At 39.6% G+C, this 26,750-nt stretch overlaps 1 protein-coding gene across 1 annotated transcript in view; it reads right to left on the reverse strand.

Moving 5' to 3' along the window:
- The window catches only part of SH3BP5 (SH3 domain binding protein 5), a 49,434-nt gene extending 32,046 nt beyond the window's left edge, over nucleotides 1-17,388 (reverse strand). The window contains exons 1-2 of the mRNA XM_081342995.1: nucleotides 16,672-17,388; nucleotides 12,842-12,904 (exon numbers count right to left, since the gene is read on the reverse strand). Coding sequence (XP_081199121.1) covers nucleotides 12,842-12,904; nucleotides 16,672-16,761 — 153 coding nt within the window. The 5' untranslated portion in view covers nucleotides 16,762-17,388. The remainder of the gene's footprint in view (nucleotides 1-12,841; nucleotides 12,905-16,671) is intronic.
- Nucleotides 17,389-26,750: the final 9,362 nt, after the last annotated feature.

Genomic DNA, 26,750 nt, shown 5'->3' on the forward strand with positions numbered 1-26,750 from the left:
TCTCAGAGGTCATTCTTTACAAGCAATGTTCAAGTCAAGCTACCAAGGAGAGCCACGGACTACATAAATATGGGTCATAGCTCAACCTCAATACATCATTAAATACTTGACACAAATGTTGGCAAAAACTCTCTGTTTCAAACTCTGAGCTCTCCAACCCATGTGTTCACACAAACTAATATCTATTCTTTGAGCTTTTTTTCAAAATCCTAAATGTCTAAAACTCTTATTTCCTCCAATGTCTATTACTTTATTTTATTCAATGCATTTATCATAGTATCCCGCCCAAGCATGCTAATCTACACTTCAGATAACTCCATTCTTACTGTTAGAATAAGGCAGACATGTCAAACACAGGCCCGGGGGCCGGATCCGGCCCACGAAGTGGTTTCATGTGGCCCGCGAAGCCATCCTGGAAACAGGGAGGGAACGGCCCCCACTGCCTTGGCCCTGGCCCAGAGACCCTCCTTCTGCCAGAGACCCTCAGATCTGTCCCACTCCTGCCCAGGACCCCATAGGCACCCTTGATGTGAACGATGTAGAGCTGGCCACGCCCACCCAGTAGGCCATACGCACTCTAGCCATGCCCACCCAGTAGGCCACGCCCACCCTGGCCATACCCACCCGGCCCCCTGCGGGCAACCGCAATGCTGATTCGGCCCTCAATGAAATTGAGTTTGACACCCCTGGAATAAGGAATATCTTGCCTACAAAAAAGCATCTCTTCACTCTGTAGCATAAGAATGCTTGCAAATCTACTGGATTTATAAATATCTCTTAGATATTGTCCATGTCAACATGACAAGGATCACAGAATCCTTCTCCTTCCTTACCCATGTCAGCAGATTCTGTTTAATGTATTTTCACAATCTCTCTACAATTCAAATTTTCTTCACTCTCGTAAAAAGTTTGTGTCTCCTACACTTAAAAAGATGCCCAGAAATTCCTGACAAGATTATCATGTACTATCATGGAATACTAGAAGGCATATTTTCATTCCTTAAGCATTGTAATCAGGAGTATATTTCCAACAAGTATTTATAAGGAATTTGAAAGCTAAATTACACACCACATTAATTGTGCATAATCAATATAAAAAGTTTATGTACAAAGTGTTAAAAAGTTGAAGTGAGAAAACAAGCATGATCAGGAAATTGCCTTTCTACTTGAAAGCTACCTGAAAGCCAGGAACATAGCCAATGAGTGTTTCCTTTCTGGGGTTAATCAGCCCTTTTTTGAGAGGGGAGGATATTACATACAAAGGAAATAATTATAATTTCTTCCCTTGTATAATTGCCCTGATTCCATTTCGCCTTTCCTCTAGAGCAGCAATTTTAGTCTTCAGTATAACAAAATACACAGATTTTTTTAAACAAAATTTTAGGCTGGCAAACAAATATGGATCTTATAATCCAAAGCACTTTGGGGAAAGCATATTGGGACAAGGCAGCCTTATATAGTATATTTGACGCATGGCTCCGGAGGCTGCAACTAAAACTCCTACAGTGAACATTTTCAATCTACTATTTTCCAGAGAAGTTGACAAGCAACTTTCAAAATTCTCCACTAGCATGGCTTCTGTTTTTTTACTGGAAAATGGTTTGTATAGTTCCAACTCCTCTGGAGGATGGGTATGTTTGGGAAATACTGCATTCTGGCAACACCAGCTAGCAATCTGAAGTCATGATGAAAACTCCTTAATTTCACAATACATGGGCAGACTTACCCATAAGTTCAACTGGCAAACTGTGAGCATCCTTGGCCAAGCTAAGTTCAAAAACACTAGGGAATTCCTAGAGGTTTGGTGCTCAGACAAATCAGCTATCAACAGGCACACAGAATTAACACAACATTTACACACTATTCAGGAGAAAATAAAAAGGGAAAAAAGGAAAAAAAAGATCAGAACTTCACCTGGATAAACAGGAATTTATACTACAATTAATACCAGACTAATAATGAAGCAGTAAACAATACTCCACTCAAAGAACTACCAACTCAGACAAACAAACAGTAAACAACAACCTATTCAAGGAACTATTTAGAAATAAACATTTCCATCAACACTGACAAGGAAAACCACTGTATATAAACAGAGCAAATCTGAGTCCCTGCAGATGTTACCTAATTCAGGGGTACCCAACCATTCTAGCTCTGCAGACTGGGGATGGCAGCAACAGCAGGGGAGAGGGGATGACTTCCGCAGCGTGCGCTGCTTGACAAATGAAGCTTCATGTGCTCATGCTCACCTGCTGCTTGTGTGGCCCAATTCCCAAAGGGCTGAAACCCTGACCTAGTTGGATAATGAAACGACTGCAAGAAAACCAAACTCAGAGAGCACCAAGCTAAACCTCAACCACAGCTAGCCTTGCCCAAAATGTATATTCTAATAATGATAGGGAGATGGCTTTTAGTTAAACATGATACTAAATTATTATAGGCTAATATTACCAAATTAAAAGAATCATATCCATATCTACAGAGATAAATAAAAATAAAATCTCTGCTTACTAACATTATTTCTCCTATGGCACATTCACAATTTTTATTTTAAAAAATCCATAAGAGATAAAATACTGTACGAAATATGAACTATAAAATCTAAAATATTATAAACATATATCTACATTACAGACATAATTTTTTTCCTCCATATGTCTCAGCCAGGAAATCTCTATTATAGATTCTATTCTGGCACTCTGTCAATATATGTTGGATAGTTTGTTTTTCAGCCCCGCAGTCACAAATCGGTGATAGTGTTTTGCCCCATTTATAGACCATGCACATCTACCATGGCCAGTGCAAATTCGGTTCAGTGTTCAGGGGAACAACAAATATTTGTGTCTGTGACATTCCTTAAGTCACAAGTGTCCCCTACGTGGTGCTAAAGAACAGTCACTTCAAGACAAGCTTTGAAAACACAGCACCCAATTAATCTTAGCAATCTCCTGGCTACATCACATCACTAAATCTTAAATAAAGAGCCTTGATGGAGCAGTGGGCTAATGCCTCCTTAAGTAACACCAGCTGCCTGCAATTAGTGCAGGTTCGCATCCTACCAAGCTCAAGGTTGACTCAGCCTTCCATCCTTCCGAGGTAGGTAAAATGAGGACCCAGATTGTTGGGGGCAATAAGCTGACTTTGTAATAATGCCGCTTGGGGGGGGGGGCGAAAGCCCTAATAAGCAGGCATATACATAGAATGAAGGCTATTGCTAAGCACATTGATTTGTGCTTAGATTGTAAGCCACCCTGAGTCTTCGGAGAAGGGCGGGATATAAATGGGATTAAAAAAATAATAATATCACCAACAAGATGTTCCACTCAGAAATGCTTCAGTCACATGCAGGAATCTTACACAAAGCCAGCATTAAAAGCACACCATAACCTTCTCTAATCTTCTACTTTCTTCTGTAGATCTCATTCTTTTAATGATTAAATCACTTTTTGTATCAATAGTTATGGATTTTAATCAGGTTCATTACAAAGCAAAACATTAAGCTATCAACAGTTGTTTACTTTTAATAGCTGTTCCCTTACTAGCCTAACTAAAACCATCTTCACAGTTTATTAAGTACATACATTTAATTGATGTACTCTGGACTTAAATCAACCAGGAGTAAAGCAGAGATCTCTTTTTTTGCAACCATTTCACCTTGCATTCCAGTGAGGTTTCCTTGCCAAGAACTATCAAAGCAAATTGCTCCAGGGGGCAATATATGGTTGTCTTACAGAAGAAGTGAGAATGCCAAAGAAATGGATTTTGCAGACTGATAACCATTTTTTTAATGCTTTGTGATTTTCGTTGAAGAAAAAAAAAGTCATATGAATAATATGGTCATAATTGCAAGTCAGATGCAGCAGCCAATATATTATGGATTCATATTTTGATACAAGACTTCAAATTATAGACTTCCGGTGGCTCCGCGGCGACGGAGGGAGCCTTCCCGGGCTGCCCGCGGCTCAGCTGTTGTTTTTTTCGCCCGAAACAGCGCCGATCAGCTGTTCGGGCGAATCCGAAGCCCCCTCCTCGGGAGAAGAGGAGGGGGCAAGCTCCCAGGTAGGGGTAGAGTTCTCCAGGGCCGCCTGAGCTTATGGCTTGGGCGGCTGAAGGATTGAACTCCCCCGTAGCCTGGGCTGCTCCCAGCTGGCCGTCGCCTCTGCTCCTGATTCTTGGAGCAGAGCCAGCCGTCTGCGACCACCCCTGCCTGAAGGAATGACTATGATTTAAAGGAGCAGGCAGAGCGATACAAGAGGAAATGGTAAAGAGGATTACTATGTTTTACTCTCCAGCTTGATGGACTTTTTTGGATTACAAATCTGAAGTGAAAGTGCGTCATATTTGGTAAAAGATGGCGGCTAAACCACCCCCTAAAACTCTTCGGAGTGCTGGAACTTCTCCCGTGCAACAATCATTATTGCAGGCGCTGCATCCTCCTGATGTATTGACATCAAAGGACTTACAAGATGCTCTTGAAAAACATACCCAGGTAATTTTGGAATCAATTAATATTAGATTTGCACAGATGGAGGAGAAATTGGAGAAATTGGAGGAGAGAATGGAGGAGAGGATGGAACAGAAGCTCAAAGCGATGAGGGTAGACATCTTGACTTCAGTGTGTAAAGTGGCTCGGTGTGTGGAAGAATTGGAGGAAAAGCTAGAAGACTTGACTCAAAAGAATGCTATATTAGAAGCAAAAGTATTGGAGAATGAAAATAAAATGGAAAAGGAACTGTGTCTTGCTGAATATTTCCAGATGCAGTTTGCCATTAGAATTAGAGGCTTAAAGGAGAATACTAAGGAAGATCTAAAGCAGCTGGTTTCTGAGGCTTTTGAAATAGTGTTGAAACAGCCAGCATCTGAAATAAAAGGAGGCATGGACAAAGTGTTTCGTGTGAATTCATGGATTGCCAGACAGAGGAAGTTGCCTAGAGATGTGGTGGTATATTTTGCAAAAAGGGAAACTAGAGATGAAGTTATACAAGCTGCTTATGATACTAAAGTTATGATTGCTAATCAAGAAGTTTTGGTCTTAAAAGAAATTCCTCCAAAGATTCTAAGGAGAAGGAAGGATTTTACATTTCTTGTGCAAGAGCTCAAGCAACGAGATATAAGGTTCAGATGGGAGATCCCAGTGGGGTTGATGGTGACGCACGAAGGTAAAAAGTACCGTTTGGTTACTGTGATGCAAGCGCGTGATTTCTACAATAATGTTTTAAATGCAACGCCATTAACACTTTTGGAAGCTGGAAAGGGATCTGGAGAAGGAGTGCATCAAGAGGCCGAAGATGGTCAGATAGAAGACAACGGTGTTGGAGGAGATCAAGATACAACCTCGTTGGATGAATCTATAAAACAGAGGGTGACGCGTGCTGCTGCAAAACGATCTAAGAAGAGAAAGTAGCAGGAATCGCAGAAGTCTTTGGAACTTTTACGATATAGTCAAGTAGTCAAGTAGGGGAGGGGGGAAAAGATTTGGGTGTAGACGCAATATATTTCTATATTTGGTGGTTTTGTGGAAAGGGTGAGCTTTTTTGGATTAAAGTTCAAGTTTTGTTTGCAATTTTTTTTTTCTTTTTTGTTGTGTTTGGAATAATTATAGATGTGGTACGGGAAGAGGAACGGTCGATTACAGAAGAGTTGACTAAAGTTTTTTGATTTGGGATCCTTGGTTAATTTGGAAAATTATTTGTAAGAATGTTATATCATGGAATGGATAAAATGGATGGAGTTTATTTAGGATAAGTATAGGGTTGAGAAGGGTTTTTTTTTTTCTTTTTCCTTTTTTTTGTTTTTAATATATGTTTAATACTATTAAGGTTTGTTCCATTTTATATAAGCTAGAGAGTGTCCTTTTCTTATTCTAGTTTTTTTTTATATATATATTTAATATTGTTAAGGTTTGTTTTATCCTATATAAGCTAGAGAGTGATGGATTTTAGAATTTATAGTTGTTAGTATATGGTTGCTTAGGTTTGCTTTTTTTTATATATATATACCTTGTATTCAGCTCTGGGAAGTAGGGGGGGGGAGGGGGGGAGGTAGGGGGGGGAGGAGGGAGGGGGGAGGAGGGGAGGTAGGGGGGGAGGAGGGAGGGGGAAGGGGGGTTTTTCAAGGGAAAATTGTATTTTAAAACTTTTCAATAAAAAAAAAAAAAAGACTTCAAATTATACTTTGATACAGAAATCAATGAGTCGCTTTTGGCAAGATGGGTGGCATACAAATTTGATAAATAAATAAATTCAACTCTTGGAAGTGAATGTTTGCAACCAGTTAGAACAAACTGGAAGCTAATGAAAGTAGTATGTTTGGGAATAGACGTCACAGAGTAGTCTTTTGTTATCCATAAAAAACATTATTGATTATAAGCTAACACCTGTAATCTTTGTTGTTGTTAGTTGCGAAGTCGTGTCCGACCCATCGCAACCCTATAGACAATGTTCCTCCAGGCCTTCCTGTCCTCTACCATCTTCTGGAGTCCATTTAAGCTCACGCCTACTGCTTCAGTGACTCCATCCAGCCACCTCATTCTCTGTTGTCCCCTTCTTCTATTGCCCTCAATCTTTCCCAGCATTAGGCTCTTCTCCAGTGAGTCCTTCCTTCTCATTAGGTGGCCAAAGTATTTCAGTTTTAGCTTCAGGATCTGGCCTTCTAAAGAGCAGTCAGGGTTGATCTCCTCTAGGACTGACCGGTTTGATCGCCTTGCAGTCCAAGGGACTCGCAGGAGTCTTCTCCAGCACCATAGTTCAAAGGCTTCAATTCTTTGGCGCTCAGCCTTTCTTATGGTCCAGCTTTCACTGCCATACATTGCAACTGGGAAGACTATACGCACTTTTGTTGACAGGGTGATGTCTCTGCTTTTTAGTGTGCTGTCTAGATTTGCCATGGCTTTCCTCCCAAGGAGCAAGCGTCTTTTAATTTCTTGGCTACAGTCCCCATCTGCAGTGATCTTGGAGCCCAGGAAAATAAAATCTGTCACTACCTCCATTTCTTCCCCATCTATTTGCCAGGAATTGAGAGGGCCAGATGCCATGATCTTGGTTTTCTTAATGTTTAGTTTCAACCCAAGTTTTGCACTCTCCTTCTTCACTCGCAACAAGAGGCTCTTTAGTTCCTCTTCACTTTCTGCCATTAGAGTGGTATCATCTGCATATCTTAGGTTGCTGATGTTTTTTCCAGCAATCTTAATTCCAACTTTTGATTCATCTAGCCCTGCCTTTCTCATGATGTGCTCTGCATATAAGTTAAATAGGCAAGGCGACAGTATACAGCCTTGCCGGACTCCTTTTCCAATTTTGAACCAATCAGTGGTTCCATGTCCAGTTCTCACTGTTGCTTCTTGGCCTGCATATAGGTTTCTCAAGAGACAAATAAGATGGTCTGGTATGCCCATCTCTTTAAGGACTTGCCACAGTTTGTTATGATCCACACAATCAAAGGCTTTAGCATAGTCAATGAAGCAGAAGTAGATGTTTTTCTGGAACTCTCTAGCTTTCTCCATGATCCAGCGTATGTTAGCAATTTGATCTCTAGTTCCTCTGCCTCTTCGAAATCCTGCCTGTACTTCTGGTAGTTCTCGATCCACATACTGCTGGAGTCTGGCTTGTAGAATTTTAAGCATAACTTTACTAGCATGAGAAATGAGTGCAATGGTGCAATAGTTTGAACATTCTTTGGCACTGCCTTTCTTTGGAATTGGAATGTAAACTGATCTTTTCCAATCCTGTGGCCACTGTTGAGTTTTCCAAATTTGCTGGCAAATTGAGTGTAGCACTTTTACTGCATCGTCTTTTAAAATTTTGAATAGCTCAGCTGGAATACTGTCACCTCCACTAGCTTTGTTGTTGCTCAGCTTTTCTAAGGCCCACTTCACTTCACATTCTAGGATGTCTGGCTCGAGGTCAGTGACCAACTCATTGTGATTATCAGGGACATTAAGCTCATTCTTGTATAGTTCTTCTGTGTAATTTTGCCACCTCTTCTTAATCTCTTCTGCCTCTGTTAGGTCCCTGCCATTTTGGTCCTTTATCATGCCCATTTTTGCATGAAACGTTCCCTTCATCTCTCCAATTTTCTTGAAAAGATCTCTGGTCCTCCCTATTCTATTGTTTTCTTCTATTTCTTTGCATTGTTCATTTAAGAAGGCATTCTTATCTCTTCTAGCTATTCTTTGGAATTCTGCATTTAATTGGGCATATCTTTCTTTTTCTCCCTTGCCTTTCGCTTCCCTCCTTTCCTCAGCTATTTGCAAAGCTTCCTCAGACAGCCATTTTGCTTTCTTGCATTTCTTTTTCTTTGGGATGGTTTTGGTTGCTACCTGTTGTACAATGTTGCGAACCTCTGTCCATAGTTCTTCAGGCACTCTGTCTATCAGATCTAATTCCTTAAATCTATTTGTCACCTCTACTGTATATTCAACAGGGATATGATTTAATTCATACCTGACTGGCCTAGCGCTTTTCCCTACTTTCTTTAATTTAAGCCTAAACTTTGCAACAAGAAGCTCATGGTCTGAGCCACAGTCAGCTCCTGGTCTTGTTTTTACTGACTGTATAGAGCTTCTCCATCTTTGGCTGCAGAGCATATAGTCAATCTGATTTCTGTGTTGACCGTCTGGTGATGTCCATGTGTAAAGCCGTCTCTTGGGTTGTTGGAAAAGAGTGTTTGCTATGACCATCGTATTCTCTTGACAAAATTCTATCAGCCTGTGCCCTGCTTCATTTTGTACTCCAAGGCCAAACTTGCCTGTTATTCCAGTTATCTTTTGGCTTCCTACTTTAGCATTCCAATCTCCCATGATGATAAGGACATCATTTTGGGGTGTTAGTTCTATAAGGTGCTGTAGGGCTTCATAGAACCGGTCAATTTCATCCTCTTCAGCACCGGTGGTTGGGGCATAGACTTGGACTACTGTGATATTGAATGGTTTGCCTTGGATTCGAACTGAGATCATTCTGTCATTTTGAGGGTTGTATCCCAGTATTGCTTTTCCTACTTTTTTATTGACTATGAAGGCTACTCCATTTCTTCTGAGGGATTCTTGCCCACAGTAGTATACCTGATGGTCATCTGAATTAAATTCACCCATTCCTGTCCATTTTAGTTCGCTGATACCTAAGATGTCGATGTTTAGTCTTGTCATCTCTTGTTTGACCACGTCCAGCTTTCCTTGATTCATGGATCTTACATTCCAGGTTCCTATGGAGAAAGAATCTTTACAGCATCGGACTTTCCTTTCACCACCAGACATATCCACAGCTGAGCGTCCTTTCGGCTTTGGCCCAGTCGCTTCATTCTTTCTGGCGCTACTAGCACTAGCCCTCTGCTCTTCCCCAGTAGCATATTGGACGCCTTCCGACCTGAGGGGCTCATCTTCCAGCGTCATATCATTTTGCCTTTTGGTACTGTCCATAGGGTTTTCATGGCAAAGATACTGGAGTGGTTTGCCATTTCCTTCTCCAGTGGATCACGTTTTGTCAGAACTCTCTGCTATGACCTTTCCGTCTTGGGTGGCCCTGCACGGCATAGCTCATAGCTTCATTGAATTACGCAAGCCCCTTCGCCACGACAAGGCAGTAATCCATGAAGGAGACCTGTAATCTATTAAGCCTAACAATGTCCACCAACTCTGCACTTCTATTTATCAAGTATTTCATTCATTACATTTATAAACTACCTTTATTTCAGAGAGCAATTAATGATATATCTAAATGGGGGATATGTAGTATTCAGATATTGCTCATCTGCAAATTTCATTGGCTCTGACCATTGGCCAAATTGTCTCAGTCATTAGATAGACTAGGAAATGAATTACATAGGAAAACTCTACTACTTTTTATTGAGATTAACTATAATAATAGAATATTCTAAATCTGATTTTGATGCATCTCTTTATACTGATATTCCAGGGAATCAGGGAGGTATCTGCCTAAGCATTTTCCAAATATTATCTTAATAAATGTCATCAGAGTTATATTGATAACATTAGGAAGTGGAATTGTGAGTCTACCTCTTCAATGTTTTCTGTATCACAGAAAAGAAATGGCTATTTTTGGAATAACTAATAAGTGGCAATACCAGCTTTATAAAACAGATAGACGCAAATAATAAGAGTGTCTAGTCCAAACTCCTACCTATACAGGATGTTCATTCCTACAGTATTCCCATAACATTTTCTTAAGAACCTCATAGTGGATTATGATAATCTGTTCTATAGCTAATAACATCACATGGAAAGTTCTTTCTATTGTTTAATTAAAAACCTGTAACATGAGCAAACATTACAAGCTTCTTCTGTGTGTAACTTCTTAAAGATGGCTATCATATTATCATTTCATGTTCATATGTTCTCATTATTTCTTCACCATATTTCTACCAAACACTCCCAATCTTTTTCTTCATAGATTCCAGATTCCTTCCCATATCTATAATAATCTTTTCCAGCCAAGGAAGTTCCCTCAGTCCATGTATAAATGAAACATACTAAGTTTAGCTTTTCCTTTCTCTGGACTCAGTGCAGAAATTAAAACAATCTAGTGAAGAAAGAACACAAGCAATCTTTATTTCTGTCCCCAACTCTCTTATCCCCATGGAAGTTTGAGCAGCTTTTGCTACCAATAAAGTTATTAAATAAAGTATTTATACAGCTATATTATGCCTGGCTATTAATTTCCATAAACACTCTACTGATCAAGTTACTGGCATACACTGTAAATGCTCCATAACACTGTTGCCCGATTCAAAAAGCCACATATGGAAAGCACCTGCCAGTAAAGTTGGACATATTCCTCACTGCTTTTTTGCACACACTAACATCTAGAGATCCTAGCATATATTGCCTGGTTGAAATTGATGTCATTTCCCAGAATAGCTGCTTCTTCTTTGCCAAGACTCTTAATTTGATCTGATGCTGGTTATGATCAACTAAAGGACAGAGATTTAAATGTGAAGGTACAAGAAATTTGTGCTAGGTAAACACAATTTAGTCTTTTCCAACCAATATATGTGAAACAAGGTATAAATCACTTATATGGAAGAAAATGATCTAAATGGTTTGGTTATCCATCTCATTAAGGTAATGTGGTTTGCTTGGACTTGATTAAATATAATGTAGTACCCAGAAAACTAATGCCAAACAAATAGCATTTGTCTGTTATAGAAACTATTTCTTCTCCAATAAAATATTTCATTTTGTTCCTTCATATTTTAGATGTAAAAATCTGAAAATGCTGGGCTATCAAATCCAAACACCATCTCTAACAGCAGATAATAATTATATTATTTTTTGATTATCTATTATCTAGTTACTATTAAAAAGCAACAGGTTGATGATTGTGGCCAGTTTAATTTTATCTACTGATATGGGAGAAATAGGAAAAGCTTATCATGACAACATGACCCATGGTTTTATTTTGTTGCTGTGAAAAATAAACCAGGATTCAGGGGGGAAAAACAAGCACTCTAAATTATTAGTGGCTTATAGGCAGTGGTGGGATTCAGCCTGTTTGCACCAGTTCGGTAGAACTGGTAGCTAATTTTTTGTTGCCCAGGCCCAGAATTGATTTCCAGAAGCGGCATCCACACAAAGAACCGGTTGTTCACATATTTGAATCCCACCACTGCTTATAAGCCCATCTTTTTGGAACCAACCTAACCTGAGATTCTGGATTTATATATTACAGCTGTCTGCAACTCATTAGCGTTACACACAAAAATGGGAAGGGAGAGACTGTGTCAGAATCCATTTATATCATATTCATAAATGGAATGTTTCAAACATATCCCATGGATTCTGCCATCTCCCGAAGAGAAGAGGATAGATGTGTATTGAACCGGCAATAGGCATTTCAAAGGAAAGGAGAAGCCTTTTGAACTGGGGGAACAAAAGGGGGGGCTAGCATCTGGCTTTTGTCACGGTAGACAGCAATAAACAAAAGGGTCCTAACTTCCTTTTTCCCACGAGATGGATGATACGAGAGGAAGGATGGGGGGACTGACCAAATGGGGATTAAGGGGGGTTAAACCGGGAACTCTTTATAAGGATTTACATCGTGGAACCATTAAGCCCTGTCTCATTTCCTACAACCGAGCATGTCATAGTAAAGATTTCTTTTGGACTAAAAACCTGGCTCCAAGAGTTTTTGTCTTCCTAAGACGTGGTTTGGGGTGGGTCCTGACAGACTGAATCATCCACCACATTGCTAGTTCATAGTAAATCAGGAATTCTGAATTATTGTTATTTTCAAATATAACTTACAATTGCTCTGGTGTAACATAAGCTTTGAGTGTCACATGGCTTCACATTCACAGAAAAGAAAGATCAGAGAATATATTTTCATGTGGTCTCAAATTAACTTGTTTGAAGGTTGAGCTACATTATCTTGTAAATTGTTTTTAAGATTTTAGGAATACAATAATTTTGTTACTACTGTATTTTTTATATGTTTTAACATATTTTTAATAGTCTATATACTTTTGGTGTAAATGAATTCTATTTATAAGTTTATTTTCCTGATTTTTCTATTTTTGTACCTTAAGAAAATAAAGAAAACAATACTTTGAAACAAGATTAATTGCCTCATGGATCCCTAAGCATGATAATTTGGTTGGTGTAAGATTAATAAAGAAGATTCATGGAATTATGCACAGAATGTCTCATCCAATTTTAGTATCAGAAATGGATATATTTGACCTTCTTTTCCTTCATTCATAATCCACATGTTTTCATCAGTTTTTTCTGCATATTTTAGCACAAAAATCTAAATAAATATTTTCCAGCTGAAATATAATAAATAAAAAATATAGCTGGATGTTTAGACAAAACAGCAAGGAAAAGGTGTACCTCAAGCTCCGTTTCTCTCCGATTAATATCATCTGTAGATTGATTCAACTTTTCTAATTCTCCCTAGAAGAAAGGCAAAATAACATGTTGAGTAATAAGACACTGAGAGAGCTCTAGGAGGAATCAAGTTATTAAGTGTCATCTGGCAATTCACAGAGAGGCCCCCCAATGGAATGTTAAATGGAAACATAAGGATAGAAAACATTTAAAAGTAAAACTGAACTTTACTTTAGCTAAGGCTCAGTTTGAAAGGGCAAAGACAGAGAGAGACCAGACATATTTTGAAGGTTAATTTTTAACATAATTCTAATTTAAGCTTTGAGGGTGTTTTTCTATTACTATTGAAGCTCTGCATAATTATTTAGTGTGGCACTATTGGCAAAATGACAAATGATCAAATAGCATATGATTGTGAAAAATCTTTGATGAAAAATACAAATTTTCCTCGTTCTTGAAGGCTTTAAGGGTTTGGTTCCAATAATAAATAAAGAAATTCAATGTAACAGTCATAATATACTAAAATTATTTATTTTATATTATATGTTTACCCTGTCATTCTTTCAAGGAGAATAAGACACTGCACATATTCATCTCACATTCTCTAAAAAAGTAAAAAGACTCCCAGCTTTACTTTTAGTAGGAGAGAGAGAGATTGGACAAAGCTCACATGGCAATCAAGGTTCTTGGCTGAATTCCTTTTCCTGACTTAAGTCATAGGTATCTGCATGATGTCTGTATGGCAGAGAAGGGGGTAAGAATGTCATGTGTTATGAAGTCATGAATTATGTAATTTGCATTATTTTCACAATGATGCCACATTACACATTTTAACATTCCTTGTATCAGATAGTTACAGGGCTTTTTTTCTCATAGAACGCTCAGAACGGAGTTCCGGCACCTTTTTTGGATGGAACCTTGTAGGGTAGGCAAGGCAGGTTGTATGGCATGTGTGAGTTCCGGCACCTTTTTCTTTTAGAAAAAAAGCACTGGATAGTTACATAATATTATAACTAGATTTTGCATTTCTAGATTTTCAGTCCTCTGTGATACGAAAAAAAGGAAAAACAAATTTGTCAGATGCTTCACTTTCACTTTTTTACCAATTGTTACAATAGTATTATAGAGCAAACTAGCATGATTGCTCCACATTCAGAAAGAGTGCCAATAATCATAGACAAGGAGGAGTTTGAACTTACTCAAAAACAAACTTTTTTACTTCTTATCCTATTGCCAGAGTCTGTCTATTTTAAAAAATACAACCATTTTAAATGCACTTCAGGAATTTTTAAAAACAGAACCAATTTGGTGTCCTGGTTAAGATGCTGAGTTCTAGTCTGATATGAAAGGCAGCTAGATGACTTCCAGCCAGTCACTTTCTCTCAGCCCAACCCACCTCATAGGGTTATCTATCGTTGCAGGGAAAATAACAGGAGGAAGGAGTACAAACTGTTCAAAGTTACAGCAGCAATGAAAAAAGTTAATTACAATCGGTCCCCTTTTATGACCATTGGACCATCTCTCCAATCATGTGATCTAAATTAAAGCACTTAGCAACTGACATGATTTTATGATGGATACAGCATCCTGGAGTCATGTGGTCACAATGTGGGACCATCTCAGCCAGTCTGACAAACAAAGTCAATCAGGGAAGTCGGATCTGCTTAACAACTATATGATTTACTTAACAAACATGGCAAAAAGGTCAAATTGGTTGCAACCATCTTGCTTCTTGTCTCAATTGCCTTAAGTCAAGGATAGCTGGTATTCTGGCCTCCTTGAGTTACTTATAAAATCATAAAGGTGGGATAAAAATCTAATGCATAAATAACTAACTATAAAGAAACAAAGTCTTCTTCAAGTCAGGACTGGCAGAGAAGAAGGGAGGGAAAGGAGATAAAGCTTCTCCTTTTAAACAATGTTTTGGATCATTTGAAGTGCAATGTTTTTTCTTATTTTAACCTTACTTCCCTGTCTTTGGAAAGGTATTATGAAACTCTACTGAAAAGAATACTTGCACTGGATTTCCAATGTAATTGGCTGGTAGGTTTTTCCCACCATAGCAACATCATGATTATTATTACCAACCCCAATCTGATAAATTGAAGGAAACTCTTGATAAGTTCATTGACATGAGCATCAAAAGAATGAATATAGCATTTTTTTGTAAAAAATAATAATAGTGAACTATAAAAGCAATCAGGACTTTATTCATATCAAAAACCACCTAAGTGTCTTCCAAAGAGCTTATAGAATAAATTAGGGGGGGAAGCAAACAAAATACACATTCACCAAAAAATACCACAAAAATCACGGAATGGTTACAAACACTGCCAGCAAAATCTAGCAGCAAATTTAAACCAATGTTGAGACATTGGCATTACTGAATGATTCGACTTGTGCCAGAGAACTGGCAATATAAATCTTTTAGTGGATAACAGATCTGCCATAGGAGAGTCACCTTAGAGAAGGAATTTCATAGAAAATGTACAATGGCTATGCTATATAAAAAAAGTGCCATTTCCTTAGTCACCATAAATCATTCTTCTGATTCTTAAGATGAAATTTCCACTGACTACCTTCACAAATTGGCCAGGTTTGTACTAGGGAAGGAGATGCTTCCTACAACTTTGTCAATTTTGACAGCAATGGGAAAAGTGAGAGATTGTAATAGATAGAATATATAACATCCTTTCCTATGTATTCTTTATGTTAACCTTCCCACCTGATCCCTCAGGTTATGTTAAATCTGCATCTATTAAGAAGCCCTGCCAATAGCCTTCCAGTTCTGGTAAAGATGTCACTCCCTCAAGTCAAACTATCATGGATACACTTTTATTGGCAATGATATGAAATTGATTTGCCACCCTCCTTTTTCCAGGATGACTTTTTTTTTTCCTTTCCACCTATATGGCCTTGAGATTTCACAGCCGTTTCCCATTCAGGCACCAACCCACTTTTCAAGGTAGCCAGTTAAATGCTGTCACCTGAGACCAGCTTGGGAAGACCTGAACTACTAAACCGCATCAGAATTTATTGAGGACATCCAAAGGTCTCTCAGGGACTGAAACTTTCTTCATGGCAGGGTCAGATGACATTTAGAGCAGGAGCTGGCATCATCTATTAACAAGGATGAAGTACTGCCTTTTAATAGAACTACAGCAAGATCCTGCACATGGATTAAACTAACCCCAAGGCCCTTTCCAATCCTTTCTAACTCGCCCTCAACCTTCTAGGGTCCTTCTTGCCCAGGCACGACATCCCTTGGTGGTCTCCCATCTCCTTTTCGATCCACCTCCCGGTTCGCGTTGGTCCGCCATGCTAAAAAAAAATTGTAAAGATAAAAACGGATTGTGGAGAGGAGCTGAAATGAGGAAACCGGAGCAAACTGGGAGAGGAAGGATCCGGCTCGAGAAAGAAAATGCCGCTCCATGAAGAGCAAAGCACCTTTCGAATCGGGAGCATCTTTCCTTTGCAATGAGTTTCTCCAGCCAGCTGCAGAAAGACTTCGGGGAAATCTAATAAAGCCAAACCAAAAAAGAGGGTGGGTGGGTGGGTGGCAAACACATTACCATCAAAATAATGGGGTGCAACAGAGAGGAAAACGCCCCTGGAGGGAGAGAAAGCGAAAGATATTCTCCAAGATTCAAAGGACCTAACCAAGGTCGTACTACACGCGCACACAAACACACACACACACACGGCTGCTTACTTTGTAAATACAGACCTGCCCGCGCCCCGATCCTATCACCCCACCCACTTTCGGCTGCAATAGCGCCCCTGGAGCCACTCTCCCAAGGATCTCGGGTAGGGCGATCGGAGACTCCGCTTACTTGAATCCTGGGGTCCACTTCTTCCTCAGCTTCCGGAGGCTGCAGCTGGCTCCCTTCCTCCGCCGCGGTCCTCTTGGGTTCAGGATCCATGTTGGCTGAGCGCTATTTGCCGATCCAGAGAGGAGGAATATGATCCTAGCTCTGCGCTTTTGGGGGGGGAGGGGCCGCCGCCAAGCTGCTCCAGCAGCCCAGGTTCCACTGGCAGAGGACTGTGCAGCCTCTGCGCGTTGGCCTGAGTCTTTTACTCCTCGCCACGAGGCTGCGCCAGAAAGAAGGAACCGCTTCTCCGTTAGCAAAAGGGAGAAGGAAATGTGCCTCGCCCCCTTACTGCCGCCGCAACTGCTGTTATTAAAGCGGCGGCGGCGGCGGCGCTGTCACCAAGTGACTCTGTCCCTCCTTGACACCTATGTGAATTGAACTGTACCAGGCGTCTTCTTCCCCGAAGCAATTAAAGCAAGGCCTCCGAAGAATAATACAATAGCAACAACAATATTTTAAATGCGGTTAAGTAATACAAGCTTCGCCCCCAGGCCACTCGATTTTTTCAGTGCTGCAGAATTGCTCTCCTCCGCCTGGAATCGCTTCGGCAATCCCCACATACCACCAGCCTGGTCCAGTCAACCCGCGAGCTAGGACGCCTCAGAGCCACGTCGTGGGAAGCCAGCCTTACTGCTTTCTGGCGAACCCGCAAGGAGACTGGTGGGCGCCTGTCAGGTTTAAAGGAGTCGAGATGGCCCGGAAGCTTTTGTGGAGCACAGCTGCTTCACTAGGCACACAGCTGACTGCCATAAGCGGGTAGGTGTGCATTGCATGTAGGGGATGGATGTGGTCATGTGGACAGGTAAACAGCCATTGATAGGTTGATTGATTTGTACATCAGAGTCCCAGAAATGCTGTTCTGGACAACTTACCACAAAAATCACAATATCCCACCAACAATGAAAAAGTCAACAAAAACAAAAGCCACAACTGAAGCACATCAACAGGTACTTCCTCCCAGCAAAGTCTTTCTGAAGGGTAGGAGAGGGAGATTCTTCCACAGAACTCATAAAAATGAAACAGAGAAGTGAAAAAAGTCATCAACTTTCAGATATTTCTGAACTGTAAGTCCCAGCTACCATGAATAGTGTGAAGGCGCAGTTATATGTGTGTGTGTGTGTGTGTGTGTGTGTGTTAAGTGTTTGCTAGGCCCCAAACATGGGACAAATCTTCCATTTAATTCTTTGTTAGCAATCCAAAAAAATTTACACACACGTGTGTGTGTGTGTGTGTGTGTAGGGACGCAGTGGCTCAGTGGGTTAGGATGCTGAGCTTGTCGATCAGAAGGTTGGCAGTTTGGCGGGTTGAATCCCGAGTGCCGTGTAGCAGAATGAGTGCCTGTTACTTGTCCCAGCTTCTGCCAACCTAGCAGTTCGAAAGCACGTAAAAATGCAAGTAGAAAAATAGGGACCACTACAGTGGGAAGGTAACAGCGTTCCGTGCGCCTTTGGCGTCTAGTCATGCCGGCCACATGACCACGGAGATGTCTTCGGACAAACACTGGCTCTTCGGCTTTGAAACGAAGATGACCACCGGCCCCTAGAGTTGGAAACGACTAGCACGCATGTGCGGGGGAATCTTTTCCTTTATATATATATACATACACATACACATACACACATATATATATGTGTGTGTGTATATGTATGTGTGTATATGTATGTGTGTGTGTATATATATATATATATATATATATATATATATATATATATATATGTTTTCTGAGGTTTTCGCGGGTGTTTGTATGTATATCTTTGGTCATTCGGGTTTTTTCCCACATAGAATTGAAGGAGTAAGAGCAACGTTTCGACGAAATCTCATCCGTCATCCTCAGGCTGGTGGCTTCAGCTTCGTTCTTCTGGGAGAAGTGCACATTATGGTGGAAAATAAATATTTGGTCAATAACAAAAGTTCATCTCAATACTTTGTTATATACCCTTTGTTGGCAATCACAGAGGTCAAACGTTTTCTGTAAGTCTTCACAAGGTTTGCACACACTGTTGCTAGTATTTTGACCCATTCCTCCATGCAGATCTCCTAGAGCAGTGATGTTTTGGGGCTGTCGCTGGGCAACACGGACTTTCAACTCCCTCTAAAGGTTTTCTATAGGGTTGAGATCTGGAGACTGCCTTCGTTGCCCAGGCGGTGTGTTTGGGATCATTGTCATGATCCCAAATGTTTCATCTTCAATGCCCTTGCTGATGGAAGGAGGTTTTCACTCAAATTTCACGATACATGGCCCCATTCATTCTTTCCTTTACACGGATCGGTTGTCCTGGTCCCTTTGCAGAAAAACAGCCCCAAAGCATGATGTTTCCACTCCCATGCTTCACAGTAGGTATGGTGTTCTTTGGATGCAACTCAGCATTCTTTCTCCTCCAAACACGACGAGTTGAGTTTTTACCAAAATGTTCTACTTTGGTTTCATCTGACCATATGACATTCTCCCAATCCTGTTCTGGATCATCCAAATGCTCTCTAGCAAACTTCAGACGGGCCCGGACATGCACTGGCTTAAGCATGGGGACACGTCTGGCACTGCAGGATTTGAGTCCCTGGCGGCGTAGTGTGTTACTGATGGTAGCCTTTGTTACTTTGGTCCCAGCTCTCTGCAGGTCATTCACTAGGTCCCCCCGTGTGGTTCTGGGATTTTTGCTCACCGTTCTTGTGATCATTTTGACCCCACGGGGTGATATCTTGCATGGAGCCCCAGAACGAGGGAGATTATCAGTGGTCTTGTATGTCTTCCATTTTCTAATAATTGCTCCCACAGTTGATTTCTTCACACCAAGCTGCTTGCCTCTTGCAAATTCAGTCTTCCCAGCATGGTGCAGGTCTACAATTTTGTTTCTGGTGTCCTTCGACAGCTCTTTGGTCTTGGCCATAGTGGAGTTTGGAGTGTGACTGTTTGAGGTTATGGACTGGTTTCTTTTATACTGATAACAAGTTCAATCAGGTGCCATTCATACAGGTAATGAGTGGAGGACAGAGGAGCCTCTTAAAGAAGAAGTTACAGGTCTGTCTGTGAGAGCCAGAAATCTTGCTTGTTTGTAGGTAACCAAATACTTATTTTACCGAGGAATGTACGAATTACCGGTAATTCATTAGAAATCCTACAATGTGATTTCCTGGATTCTTTCCCCCCATTTTGTCTCTCATAGTTGAGGTTTACCCATGATGAAAATTACAGGCCTCTCTCATCTTTTTAAGTGGGAGAACTTGCACAATTGGTGTCTGACTAAATACTTTTTTGTCCCACTGTGTGTGTGTGTGTGTGTGTGTGTGTGTGTAAGACATATGTGTAAGACATATATGTGTAAAACATATATGTGTAAAACATATATATGTAAAACATATACACACACACACACACACACAAAAATCAGAACCTTATTCAAAACAATTTTTCTGAGTTCACACAACAGTGTATTACTTAATACATTTAGCATAGCACAATCAAAAATAATATTTTCTGGGTCAGTCACCAGAGATTTGGTCCTCCAAGCTTTCGGAGTAGGGCTGGAGTCTATCCTCAAGGAACTTCTCTCTCACCAGAATGTGTGGTATGTGACACATTCTGATGAAAGAGAACTTCCCTGAGAATGGGCTCCAGCCCTACTCCGAAAGCTTGGAAAACTAAATCTCTGGTTCTAGTGACTAACCCAGATTGGATCCTGCAACATTATCCTGAGACATGTATATTGCCTTCATTTGTGAGGTATTTCATTTAGTGTGTCAGGCAATCCATTAACAACTACTTCTGAACTTGCAGATGCGTAAACCGTGAAGTAATAGTGACTGGCTGGATAGGGTGACAATATTCCCATAGCATGCTAAGTCATGCTTTGCTTAATTGTTTATGTCACACATAATTGCTTTACTTAATGTAACTTAGTAAATCAAACACTCTCTCTGAGTTCACAAAGCACACTAAGCCACAAACTCATAAACTGCCTTATGGCTCAATGTGATATATAAACCCAATTAGTAGACTGGAAGAAATTACTATATTCTAAATTAAGATTTCCTGGGCTGCAAACATTCTTCCCTTTACCTTTTAGATCATCTAGATTCTAAATGTTTTACAGATCCTTTCTCTAGTGACTAGAAAGATGCAGAAAGGCTATGTACATGTGATATATCATATACAACCTGTTTGATTACAAACTAGTGGAAAGCCAGATCTCTTCTAAAAAAAAATATCTCAGAAATATTGGGACACCCAGAATTAACTATTGTATCTCTTGTATAAAAAGAATATGCATATTACTAGGAAGACTACGATTTCTTTATCAAAGACCATTTTAAAAAGGATTGACTACAAAAAACAGATTTGGGCTGCCTGGATAAATGACAATTGTTAATGAATATGTCCTACTTTTTTCTGTAATCTTTTTTGTAGTTTTTTGATATAGTCTGATAACTAAGTAATAAAATATGTTGTATTGTATTGTAGCACACAATAGAAATAGGATCTTGTAGGTCTAGTCCAACCCCCTGCTCATGCAGGAGACCTTATGGCATTTCTGACAAGTGGCTGTCCAATGTCTTCTTAAAAGCCTTCATCACTTGTCAGATGGTATAGAGTCTCCTGCTTGAGCAGGAGGTTGGTCTAGTCCAACCTATAAGGTCCCTTCCAACTCTGTTATTCTGTAAACAAAAGCACTTTAGACATTCGGTCAAGAACAACCACCAGAGTCATAGAAGCAGCAGCAATTGTATCTGGTAATTTACATGTCTCAGAAAAAAAATTATGCTAACAGGTTTTAGTATATGTTTTTACAGGCGTAGCACATGTCTGTGTATCAGAATAATGCCACTCATGCCAGCTCCGATATATTCACACCTACTCAAGAGAATGTAGGATTCACAGCAAGGAACTGTACCTAGCAATGCTTACTGCTGTGATGGCAAAAATGTCGTTTTTGGTTACATGCCAGGCCTCCAGACTCTCTGTAGGCAGAGCCTCTTGAGCCTCCAACACTCATTCAATTTTCAGAGGCCCCAGGGATTTTTGTGTGACTTCTAGAGGGTCTGGAGGTCACTCTGCATCTGAGATCTCATGAGGACTCTAGAGCCTCCAAAGCTCACTTGAGGCATGCTTTCCTGCACTTTTCAGAGCCCATGCAGGATCATTTTCCAGTTTCCAGGCCTAATACAATGAAGACCAACTCAAAATGGTACTTTGAAAATATTAGTTATGCAAGTATTTATTTATTAAATAATATATTTAAATAATTTAATGCATTACTTTTTGTTATGAATGGTTTCTCTTTTGTCCAGTGTGGGTATGTGTTCATGTGACATGCCAGCAGAGTAAAGATAAGCTTTTTCTGAATTTTTGGCATGCTAAGCCCAAACGTTTTGCCATCACTAACCTAATAGTAGTCATTGGAGAGTACACAATGGCATTCAAGTATATAAAGTGAATCTGCTCCCTCCTCCAAAATATAAAATGTCATAAAAATATGGCATGACAAGCCCCTTGTCAGCTGAAGCAGAATGTAATGCCCTCTTTAGAAGCAGCAGCACACATGTTCTTCATGCTCTTTCCCGATTCATGTTCCTTCCCTCTTTTTTGTGTTTAATCTGGGTTATTTTAGGAGAGTGCTAGATGAATATTTAAAACAATTTTAGTGGTCTTCCAAAATCATGAAGATAAGGAGCCTGAAAATTCAAGTGTCTGCAGCTCCAAATAGCCAGTAGGGGCTGGGGCAACCTCCAACTCAACATTGCCACTGGAGCACTTCAGATTGTATGGCTTGTATGGGGTGAAAGGGGAAAATAATGTTTTAAAACTTGTAATGGTGTATAGGAATGATCTTGGAGGACAGTTGGAAGAGCCACAATCTAGGCTACAGTCAGAAAGGAGCAGCTGAGTCTTGAGAAGGAATTGGGATGTACCAATCTCCTCAGTAGGAACCTCCCTAATTTCTTGCACTGCAAGAGAAGATGAGGGAGAGATGTACTTTTAGAGTTACAACCTTCTGTTAATATAACTGTACAATAAAGACAGAGCTAGTACTCCTGATTATGCTTCTTGTCTGGAGTAACTAGCAAGATTGAAAAAATTGGAACAACTAAAGATGAATGTAAGATACCTCCATGATGGCCTGTGCTGAAGCATAGGTAACATTGTGAAGATACACTCTGTAAAATGGTAAACAAAACATCTATGCTTCAGCTAACAGGATGTGAAACCAAGCTATGGATCTTAAATCTATAGTGTTCAGTTGCAAAGTTAGTGGTACAGAGTGATTCTTTGTTTGTTTATCCAGAAGTGATGTCACTAAATCTAGCTGTATGGCAAATTGACCTTGACCAATCTTGAAACAGAAGGAACAAATAATGATACGATATGATATACGATATGGTGTGATAGATGCATTGATATGATAGAAGACCACTGGAAAATGTTAGGACTATAGAATAGGATTGGGGAAAAGAAAAGTAGTATCAGCAAAAGGCAGGTACAAACCAATATCAAATACTTGCTAAGAAAACTTTGTGTACGTGTCCATGAAGTCGCCAGGATATAAGGAGACTTCACTTTAACCTCACCAACATCAGTGGAGCTTATTCCCAACAAATATGCATAAAAGCCTGCATAGTTACCTTTCTTAGAGTAAAATATCACTAAACCTTTGATGACTGAAGTAATTGTGGCTGTTCCTGGTTTATGACTGAAGTAATTGTGGCTGTTCCTGACCTATCATGAAATTGCATTGTTTTATAGTTAGAGAGAAGAGAGAGGTTGCAGTAGAAATGCCAAACTGTTTAAGAAAAAAATCTGGCAATATTATTTCAAGAGAATATGTATTTGAGAAACTATCTCAAAGTTAAAAAGTTTAAGGTGTTTTGTGTTTGTATGTATGTATGTATGTATGTATGTATGTATGTACGTGTGGGTGAGAGAGAGAGGGGGGGAGGGAGAGGGAGGGAGGCAGACAAAGAGACACACAGAAAGACAGGGACAAAAAGAGAAATTTCTGCTAGCTCTTAATGGGCTTTTGCTGATTAGGATTGAATAATGAGGGCTTATTATTTACTAATAGACAAAATATGAGATATAGGATTTTACTCTTTTTTGTCATAGTTGTCAAGCAAATCACACAGTCATTAAGCAGATCCATTAACTTTGCTTATTGGAAGCCCTCTGGGAAGATCGCAAAAGATGATCAAGTGATTCTGGAACAGACACTGAATCTATTATAAATACATGCCAGTTACAAAGCACTCACATTTTGATCATTTTTCCTAATAGTAAACTGGAATCTGTCTTCCTGAAATTTTAACCTAGTATTTTAGTCTACAGTCTAGAATGATAGACAACAGAATTTGACCTTCTTCATGTTAACTTTTTAAATTTTTGAAAGGCACTACCATATCCCCCCCATTAGTATTCTCATGGCTGAATGTTGTGTTTGTGGAATGTCTTTAGGGGAGGATCAAAAGAGTCAAGATGATGAGTGAGACTGTAGTTAAAAAGGAAAGAGGCATCAGTTGGGCCCACTATAATTTTATTGGGCCATCTGATGAATGATCCCAGCCAGTTCCTTCAATCTTCATTCTTGTGTCCTAGTTTCTTATGCTTTACTCTTTCTCTGTATCTTTTCTAAAGTTGTTCCATTTTTTTTGATGTCTTCCTAAAATATAATACCTTTCTAGATACAATATTTGAGCTAGTGTCTGATCAGTGCAGAACAAAGTAGAAAACCTTATAATATGCAATACTATATCATCTTAATGAGCTGAATGGGATTTGTTCCCAGATAAAGTACAATTATATAAAGATGTTATAAAAGAGTAACAACTGTCCATGAAATTTCATTTATGATCATTTGATTCTGGGCTACAAAATCATCACTGAACTGGACAGCTTCCTAACTAGTCCAGATCCAGATCACACTTTCCATGGCGAGAAAGAAAATATCAGCTCATAATTATTTAGGAGAACATGCACCTTCATCTTCTACATCTAGAGATCTTTTGGAACCTACTATTGCTCAGGTTTTGTTTTCAGTTGTTCCTCCTTATGATCTCTTCCAGGAATTTCCAATTCTTTTCCAGGCCCCTCTGGTTTCTCTAAGCAGCTACATTTCAACCTGTGCTCCACGACAAACAAGATACCCACACAGCATCTCCAAAGGCAGAGCTGACTTATTTTTATTTTATTAGAATAGATATTCCTAAAATTACATCTGAAGTGGCATGTACTGTATACATGTTTATGTTTACATTTCTTTGCATTCAGAAGACTAAAATTGGCTATAGTGGTGAATATCTGATTGCCAATTGAACTACAAACCAAAATACAAACACATGCCTGTGTGCACTTGCACACAAGCTTCATATGAGTTTATAGACTATATAGGTAATCTTTGACTTATGACCAGTGCTTTTTTTTGTAAAAGAAAAAGGTGCCGGAACTCACACATGTCATACAACCTGCCTTGCCTACCCTACAAGGTTCCATCCAAAAAAGGTGCCGGAACACCGTTCTGAGCGTTCTATGAGGAAAAAAAGCCCTGCTTATGACCACAATTGTGCCCCAAAAAATCTGTTGCTAAGCAAGACATTTGTTGAGTGAATTTTACCCCATTTTACAACTTTTCTTGACATAGTGGTTAAGTGAATCACTGCAGTTGTTAAGTTAGCAACATGGTTATTAAAGCAACCTGGCTTCCCCATTATCTTTGCTCATCAGAAGCTCACCAAAGGTGATGACATGATCCCAGGACACTGCAACTGTCATAAATATGAACCAGTTGCCACACATGAATTTTGATCACATGACAATGGATATGCTACAACAGTGGTAAGTATAAAAAATGGTCGTAAGTCATTTTTTCAGTATCATTGTAACTTTGAATTTTTTACTAAGTGAACTGTTGTCAGTGGAGGACTATCTGTAGTTCCGATTTCTGCCTAGATAAAATTGGTGTTAGGAACAAAACAGAATATTTTGTTTTTCCAGCCATCAGTTGTAACCAGATCTTATTATCTAGGGTTTCTTGCGATACGAACATATAAAGAAGTCAGGCAAGAGGGAGTGGGAGGATATTTTTTCAACCTGAACAGAATAGTTTGTGGTAGATCTATTGAGATGGTCTTATTTTTCCCCCACCCACTTACCATCTGCTTCCTCATTCACTGCCAGTCTTTCCTTAAGACTTTCTTAACAGTGCAGGTGGTTTCCTATACATCTAACAATTTGCATAACCTGCTTTTTCTTTCTGATCTTGCTCAACAAATACTTTCTTGTCTTTATGGATTCTGATGACACCTATCGTGTCTTATGAGGTTTTTCAGTCACCCAATCATTTTAGAGTTCTGCTCAACCTTATCGAAATATTCTGTACTATTCCTTTCTACTTCATCTTTGTCTTTGAGATCTTCAGCTCTCAACTATGAACACTTGCGATTAGTTAACCCAAATCTGAAAGCCAGTTTGAAGTAATGGTTAAAGAACTGAACTAGAAAGTAGGAGACCATAATTTCTAGTCCCTTAGGCACAAAGTCAGCTGGATGACCTTGGTCCAGTCACTTTCTCCCGGCGCTAAAAAGGAAGCAATGACAAACTACTTCTGAAATCTTGCCACAAAAACTGCAGAGACTTGTCCAGGCAGTCACCAGGAGTTAACATTGGCTCAAAGGCACTACATATATGTATGTAACTCAAAGGAATCCTTAAAGGAAACATCAGGCCAAAGACCATGAGAGGCATAGCATAGAATCAGGAATATCCTCTTGCCCAGTTAATTAGAGCTTGAGTTCTCAGTGTGCAATACTGTTTAACTCCCAAAATTGATAAATGAGTTTACTTGCATTTATCATCTTATAAAAATTACAAAATCATGTGATAATAGATAAAATAGTTGTTATTCTGGATCAGCCTGTCATTTAATGATTTTTCCCTTGCTAAGACCCCTGTGCTGGCCTGTATAAGCGGATACTATCATTAATAACAGTCTTTGCCAGATAGCAGAACTCGTGAAAGTACCTTTTATCATCCAGAAAGACCTTTATTTGCGTGCAGA

This window comes from Vipera berus (genome assembly GCF_964194415.1).
Source record: "Vipera berus genome assembly, chromosome: Z".
In the NCBI taxonomy this organism is placed as follows: Eukaryota; Metazoa; Chordata; class Lepidosauria; order Squamata; family Viperidae; genus Vipera; species Vipera berus.